Below are 8,640 nucleotides of genomic sequence, written 5' to 3'. Positions count from 1 at the left end.
CGTTATAATAATGCGTGTATGAATGCTCTTGATGCACTGATCGCAAATTGTATTTATGCACAGGCACAGACATTTCCGTACATTCACGTTGTTTCCACACACATTCACGATAATGTTTTGATTGGTCATGTTTATGTGGCTGTGTTTAGGTATTCTGAATGGATCCGTGTACTGTAGTAGATATATGCAGTCAGCAGGCGGTTGGTTTAGGAGTTTTTGGCATCTCCATGTGGTCCTGTTTGGTATCGCAACTTGACTTCTCTAAAATGTAAAAAAGCTCTTTGCTGTTGCACTGTACACATAGGCCACTATACAATTCAGATTTTTTTTTTAGCATTTTTTTTTCTTTCATATGTGCTTATATGGGCTCCTTTTGGTTCTTTGGTGTCCTTTTGGAGTTTCCTTTTGGAGTCCTTTTTTGGAAAGACATCTAAATTTATCTTAAAAAAAGCTTGCAGAAAATACAGATTTTTGAGAATCACCTGATATAATAGTATATCAGATATTTAATATTAGTCTGGTAAGTAAACTAAGAAATTCACTAGCCAATGGCAATTCTATTGCCAAGGTGTCCATAGAGGGTTGATAATATTTACAATAATATATTGGATTTGATAGTTGTCTCTCACATTGTCCCACAGCAACATTAAAATAGTATAGATTAGTGTACAATGTTTTATAATACTATTTTTTTTTCTATTTAGTGTCCATTTAATTCATTTAACATATTTAACATTGGGGGCATCCAAGTTATTTGACATATTTGAAATTTTTTTTCTAAAAAGTAACGCAATAGTTACTTTCACTGGTAATTAGTTACTTTTATAATAATGTAGGTTAACTCAGTTACTATTTGTGAGAAGTAACTAGTAACTAATAACTAATTACTTTTTTAAAGTAACATGCCCAACACTGCTTACGATGCTTTTGGGAAACGCAGCCCAGTACCATACTATAAATTCACTTGTTCCTTTTTACTTTTTTCCCTTTTTTATACCAATATCCACTGGTGGGGTCAAATAAAGACTGCTAAGAGAAACTATATAGATAATGGACTAAAAGTAGACTCCCTTAACGTGTGCTAACTTGCCCAGCCTGTTCTGTGCTCAGGAACCATGCAATGATGTGTAAAGCTGGCAGGAAAACACTTAGATAATACCCTCTGATAAAACCTGCTGTCATTATTGGAAATTAGGTGTGTCTTGAGTCAAAATATTTCTCATCATTTACTGTTCAACACCATTGCCAAAGAATACGATTAATGTTGCATTACCTAATTTCTTATTAAGCATCTCCTGTAGGCAACAACTGGATGTTTTACTTAATTGAATTAATTAATATACTACAGAATATTATAATATATAGCGCTAAGCACATAAACGTTAACAAGGTGTTACCATTTATAGTTTAGCGAATATGCCTCAAATGTAATAATAACAATAACAATAATCTTAATAATAATGTTAATAATAATTGTATAATATATAATACACACACACACACACACACACACACACACTTTGTTATGTGGGAAAAATTTGCGTTTTTAAAAATTAACGACGTTTAATATATATATATATATATATATGTGTGTGTGTGTGTGTGTGTGTGTATGTATGTATATATATATATTAGGGCTGGGCAAAAAAAATCGATTTTTCGATTAATCGTATTTTTTAAATGATGTCGATTCAATATCGATTCTCAAAAGCCGCGAATCGAATTAAACAAATAATGCTACCTGTATGCATTTTTATATTGGTCTTATCCAAAATCTAATACAAAATTCAAAGAAACATATTTTGTTTAAAGAGTATTGACGTAAATAAACAGTATTAACATCATTTAAATATTATTATTTGCTTGACACTAGAGTTTTGATGTGCAGAATATACACTTTTTAACATCACTGACCGTACCTAATAGAAAATATTATATTTTTTAAAGACAGATATTTAAAAATATACCAGAATAAACGTTAAGGTTTTTTGAAGTTGTCTTTATTTATAGTAATTAAACTCAATTAATCAGTGATAAATAAAATGTGTTTAGTTTGATCTTAAAATCTTTCTTTCTTTCTTTTTGACATTTTCAACTTCCTTTAGTGCGTAATGTTACTGTTTCTGTATATTTAGGCCTTTTACAACTTAATTTCACCATAAACAAAAGCTAAATTAACTTAGGGTTTGAACCAAACCATACATATAATTTGAGGAAAACTGATACATTTCGCTTTTTTGGTCAAAAGTATAATTTGTTTATAGTAATAATTTATATATGGCCATTTTCTTTGGCCACAAATTAACAAAATTAGAACAAGGGAACAAATTAGTATAACATCGCCACAATATAGCTAAAATGGAGGAAAATAATCTTCATTTGATTTTTTTTCTTGTTCTGCATATTATAAGTTCATGTAAGCTCTGTATAATTAATATTTTTCTACTGTTCATTCTTTATTCATTTTGAAGTCATTATTCATGCCTTTCTGAATAGGGTATAAAATGTAAGTCTCTCTTTTTTTCTAAAATACTAGCTACATATTGTGCCCCATCTATTGTGTTATTATTGTTAACTAAAACAAAAACGATAAACATTTTTATAACAGGAAATAAAATAAACATTAAAAAAAATAAATATAAAAAAAAAAGTAAACTTATTTTATTTTAATTAGGTGTCAGGGTATTCTCATTTTCCTTTGAAGTTGAAGTATTAAAATGACTGAAACGAAATAAATTCAAACTAAAACTTAATAAAAAATTACATACACATTTATTACAAAAACAAAATGACAAAACATAACAAAATACAAAAAATGTAAATAAAATTAAAATGACAACATTAAAATATGCAAGTAAAATCTATTTTCAAAATACTTACAAAAACTAGTAAACCCTGGCCCCAGTTTCTTCTCACCGGCATTTGAATATGCCCTCCTCCCTCTCTCTCGCTCTCTCTCTCGCTCTCTCTCTCTCGCTCTCTCTCTCTCTCTCTCTCTCTCTCTCTCTCTCTCTCTCTCTCTCTCTCTCTCTCTCTCTCTCTCTCTCTCTCTCTCTCTCTCTCTCTCTCTCTCTCTCTCTCTCTCTCTCTCTCTCTCTCTCTCTCTCTCTCTCATGTGTCATATGAGCAGCCTGGATTACTGTAAGACACAGAGGAAAGCTCAGTCTCAGTGATGATCTGCTTCAGCATGAGGACCCTTCCTGTCAGCTTTCTCCTGCTGCTGGTGAGTTAAAGCTCTGTGTGATGTGATAAACTAGAGCCGCTCGCACCGCCTCATGTTTCTCTGCTCATACTTAGGCATTTATGTTGCAGGAACTCAGTCTGTCAAACGGTACAAAGCCAGCTTTATGAACAATGGGCTACAGAAGGTTTGCTTTCCATTAAATGATTAGCTGATGTGATTGCTTGCCATGCGTCAGATAGTAAGAACTGCAAAGGAAGGGCATGCTTGAATTAGTTCTGTTGAATTTGGTTTATGTTACAGCCATTAGGGGTGTGGACGAAAGGTACTTTCATTGCCCTAAATCTTTCGGGTCATGACTCAAGAACATTAGTATGCACTTTAAGAATTGTTTGCATTGTAAGCTCATGCCTTAAGGCACCTGTCTACTCTCATATATGCTTATTATTAATAAATAATAAATAATTGCGTGAATTGAGTCAAAATGCATGGCTATATCTAATTATTGTATATAATATTCTTTACTGCTTCATTTTTCAAGGATTGACACGTCAATAAGAATTTGTGATGTGGTTTGCAAACGTATATGTCCTCAAGCATTCGTAGAAACATCACACAAATCACACCTGATTTATTTCTGTGAATGCTGGCCAGAAAATACATATTATGTTTTCGGAAAACGCCTAGATATTGATTTGGCAGTGGTCCTAAACTTTGAAAGTTTTGCCATCAGCTGTAACTAATTAGCTTTTGACATCATTAACCGATACTGACAACTATTCAACTTTTAAAGGATACTTTGTGTCTTATATTCAGCAGTGCTGCAGATACAGTATGTGGACTTCAATGGCATGTCAATGTGGACTATAACCTCGGTGCTAACATTCTACGATCAAATTAAATTCGGTTTTTAGTTAATCATACCCAGAGGTGGACGAAGTACACGACTCCATTACTTGCGTGAATGTACTGTACAGATACTGCTGGTCAAATATTACTCCCTTACAAGTGAAAGTTACAAAGACAGATTTTTACTGAAGTAAAAGTACAGAAGTACTTGCTTTTAAAAGTACTTAAGTACCAAAAGACATTTCCTTTTATATGTCAATGCACTGTTTTATTATTGTTGTATGTTGTACTTGCAATGCCTCTGAAGCAACTTACAATGCATTACACATACTGAATACACTGACTAGCTTGTAGTATCTTTGGAATGAAGAGCTTTTAGAATGTTAAAAACCTATAGAAAAGAAACAAGTGAGTTGACAAAAAACTATTTTATTTAACACCACATACCCACCTCTGGCAGTGTGTGCACGAATCTACGTGTAGCCATTCATCCACATTTGAACAGAGTAGACAGTGAAATTGATGTAAATACTGATAAGAAAGAAAAAAAACAACCTGCTATAAAACAGTGCTGCTTCAAATCAAACACCTATTGTGCTTTGTTAGGAGGCGCACAACAGTTCTTCTGTGGCTTTGTAGGTAATATTTTCATTTACACAATTTAGCAAAATCAGCCCATTGGTGTCTAATATATATATCACAATAAATTCTTCTTATTAAATTGTAAATAAATATCACATTTGCAACTGGTCAGTGTGCTGGGGGGAAAAACTGCTGGGAAATCACTTGGCGTAACCCAACAAGAGTGATTACTGAAGAAAAGAAAAAAAAAAGACTTTCAAAACTGCTACGAATTTCTACTTCGAGGAACTTGACAGAAGTGAAAAGTACGATATTCACCTTTCCAAAGTAGTGAAGTTAAAGTCGTAGGTTTCCAGAAAAATAATACTCAAGTAAAGTACAGATACTCAAAAAGTGTACTTAAGTACATAGTAATCAAGTAAATGCACATCGTTACTGTCTACCTCTGATCATACCAAATTACACTGTGGGAAAACAAATGAGATAATTAAAGTTAAATCATAAATAATATGCCTGTCAGACTAAATGAAGGGACTTTCACCCTGACATTATGAATAAGGAATCTTTATGCAACATTATTTATACTCTCTTTTGGTGATAAAATCAAGTATAAACAACGGACAGTATGTCTATGCAGTGAAAACTATATTTAATTAACCTGATTATGATGATAACTGAAAATTAACTTAATTGCTTTGTCAAAATCTTCTCAGCAATATGTTTATATTTAAAAAATACATTTTCAAAGTAATTTAGGGATCTACATTTCAAATTTAAAACCATCTTCACTGTAAAAAAAAAAAGTTTAGTACATTATTGGAGTTTACAAGAAAATACGTTTTTGGTCTTTTTACTTCAAAATTTCTCACTTAATTCAACGCATTACTTGCCATTTCTTTGTAATTGTTTATCAAATTTACTAGCAATTTTAGAGTGCAAATTAAAAGTAAATCCTACATATTGCCACAATTCAAATTTGGTTCTTTGACTTTCATATGATGTTGCCAGTTTATTTTGTTGCTGGTAGCCATTGACTTTCATAGTATGGGGGAAAAAAATCAATGTCAATGGCTACCATCAACCAACATTCTTCAAAATACTTTAATATTGCTTTGTATTGTTTTTGTATTATTTTCATGAAAATGAAGTAAGAATTAAGTAAGTGCTAAGTAAGAATTATGAGTGGTATGAGTGAGATTCACACATTGACTTAACTTTTGTCATTTCAACTCAGTCTGTCTGGAGCGTGTGTGTATGGACTGACAGCGGGAGGATACGACAGAAGCGTGCATGGATCATTGATTCGTTTACTATTGAGGAAGAATATACTAGTCCGTTTCCATATAAAATAGGCAAGGTGAGCGGCATCATAACAGTCACTGCTTTCAGCTACAGAGCTCATTCAATTCAGTTTTATTTGAAGAGTATTTTTCACATTACATGTTAAATTGCTGGATAATAATGATCATGTGAACATTTTAGTGTGTATGTTGTTTGTGTTTCAGGTTGAACTTGAAAGGTCTTATTTAGTAAATTACATACTACATGGTCAGGGTGTGGATGAAGATCCAAAAAATATTCTCAGCATTGATAAATCAGGTTATGTTTTAGTAGACGGAAAGGTGGACTATGAAAGCGGCCCTAAAATTCTCCATGTAAGTTCTCCTTAAGAATGAGGTATCCGTTGCATAGCAGCATTGAAATTAATTCAAATACACTGCAAGAAAGGCCTGTATACTGATATTCACTGGACTCAATTGCAGTTGACATTTGAAGCAAGAAATCAATCCAATAATCAAGTGGATACAAGACTTGGGCTTGAGATAAAAATATTGGACGTAAATGACAACGCACCAAAATGTCAAATGTCAGTCTATGAAGTGACTGTGGACGAGTCACATGATCAAGGTAATCCATTATAGTTTGCACTTCACTACTTCACTATTTCATTTATGAAACAAAACACACAGAACAGAACACTCTGTCATTATTTACTTACGCTCGTGTCATTGCAGTCCACAGTGTTATTTTTTTCTTCATAACACGAAAGTAAACATTTTTTAATTATTAGAATTACTACACATCTACACAGGCTTTTGCAATTACCATTACTATTAAAAAGATAATCAAAAATGAAAATTCTCTCATCATTTACACACCCTCATGTGGATCCAAAAGACTTTTGATCACCTTTGAAACACCACTGATCACGGACCAGGGCTGCGTTTCCCAAAAGCTTCGTAAGGCTAAGTAGATTGTAAAAATGGTTGTACGAATCATCTTAGACTTACGGTCTGTTTCCCAAAAGCATCTTAACTTAAGTAGAACTTGAAAATTGTCAAAGATCTACGAGTGCTCTGAAGTCATCGTAATTCCCTAAGTGTGTTGTAAGGAGACATATTTATTAGGTCACCTGCAGGACATCCGGCAAAGTGCACCTAACTGTGACTTCGATATTGTTCTTATGTATATTTCTTTATTAGTTTATATCTTTGCTTGTGTATTTGTTTGTTTAAATTAATTTAACATAAATAAATGAAATAAAAATTAAATGACTGAACACAAAATAAATTATGAAAAAGGAATAAAAAATACACTGCTGTATATTGTCACAGTGCTTTTAGGAGGAGGCGAGGAAAGCGGAGATGATGGAGAGTAACGAGGAACAGTCTTTATTTATCCACACAGGGGGTAACACGGTAGGCAGGAGAAACACATGTAGCACGTATTACTGACAGACAAAATTACGTTAAAGGTCCCATGGCATGAAAATTTCACTTTATGAGGTTTTTTTAACATTAATATGAGTTCCCCTAGCCTGCCTATGGTCCCCCAGTGGCTAGAAATGGCGATAGGCGCAAACCGCGCCCTGGCTATCCTGCTTCACCTTTGAGAAAATGAAAGCTCAGAATCTGGAATCTTCCCTTTATGTCGTCATACGGGGAAAGGTTACCTCCCCTTTCTCTGCTTTGCCCGCCCAGAGAATTTGGCCCGCCCATGAGAAAATGAGCTACTACCATGCGAGGCGAGCGCAATATTTTTTTTTCCTCGAGAGACATCATGGCTTGCAAACGAGCGAAGCATGGCAGTTGCCCCGCCTCTCTCCTCCTCATTAGCATTTAAAGCTACAGACACAGAAATGGCACGTCCTAAGGAAAGCTCATTGTGGGACTGGCTCGTAGTGGCTGAAATTCTGCACCAAGGCTGAATTTCGGGAAAGAGACTTCAGATACAGTACTAGGGACCACTTAGGCCTATATAAAAGCATCTAAAAAGCAGCATGTCATGGGACCTTTAACACCGGACAAAGGAAACCAGGAACAGACAACACTTTTATATACAGGGCTTAACAAGGGGTAATTAACGGGACACAGGTGAATCAAATGACTACTCAATGAGAGGGAAAAACTCAGCACATGGGAGAAAACACAACAATACAGGTCCATATTCCTGACATATCTCCCCCCTCCCAGAAGGTGCGTCCTCACGCTATAGAAACATCAGAGGGAGGGACGGGTGGGACCTTGGGATGAGGCTCGGGAGGAGGACGGACACACGGGAGGGGGCCGGCAGACAGAGTCCAGGGTGGTGATGAAGGAGGGAGGAGCTAGGGGAGAGACAGGAAGGACTTGAAGCAAGCGACGCCAGGTGGGACCCAGGCCACAGCCGTAATGGCGACCCAAGGAGAAGCCGACGGAGGGAGGAGCCATGGAGGAGAAAGGGCTGATGACTCCAGGGGGCCAACTAACTCTCATTAGAGTATTAGAATGCTCAAGAATGGTATAATCTAGTATGGTAGAGTAAGTTGACGTACTTGCAAAGACACTTATAATCAGTTTATCTGTTGGTTGACCATCAAAATAAAGTGTTTGCATATATTAACAGTAGCAGACATACTAATACTCTAATGACCACTAGATGATATGTAGTTGCAGAGTTACTTATCAACAGCTGTTTAAAGGGGTCATATGATGCGATTTCAATTTTTCCTTTCTCTTTGGAGTGTTACAAGCTCTTGGTGCATAAAG

General features: G+C 34.9%; 1 protein-coding gene across 1 annotated transcript in view; it reads left to right on the top strand.

Moving 5' to 3' along the window:
* Positions 1–3,117: 3,117 nt before the first annotated feature.
* cdh26.2 (cadherin 26, tandem duplicate 2) overlaps positions 3,118–8,640 on the top strand; it is a 16,555-nt gene continuing 11,032 nt past the window's right edge. The window contains exons 1-4 of the mRNA XM_016484562.1: positions 3,118–3,223; positions 5,847–5,969; positions 6,118–6,267; positions 6,376–6,520. Coding sequence (XP_016340048.1) covers positions 3,173–3,223; positions 5,847–5,969; positions 6,118–6,267; positions 6,376–6,520 — 469 coding nt within the window. The 5' untranslated portion in view covers positions 3,118–3,172. The remainder of the gene's footprint in view (positions 3,224–5,846; positions 5,970–6,117; positions 6,268–6,375; positions 6,521–8,640) is intronic.

Source organism: Sinocyclocheilus anshuiensis, unplaced genomic scaffold (assembly GCF_001515605.1).
Source record: "Sinocyclocheilus anshuiensis isolate Anshui unplaced genomic scaffold, SAMN03320099.WGS_v1.1 scaffold1857, whole genome shotgun sequence".
In the NCBI taxonomy this organism is placed as follows: Eukaryota; Metazoa; Chordata; class Actinopteri; order Cypriniformes; family Cyprinidae; genus Sinocyclocheilus; species Sinocyclocheilus anshuiensis.
The sequence above is the reverse complement of the archived record's forward strand: the minus strand, read 5'-3'. Positions and strand labels throughout refer to the sequence as shown.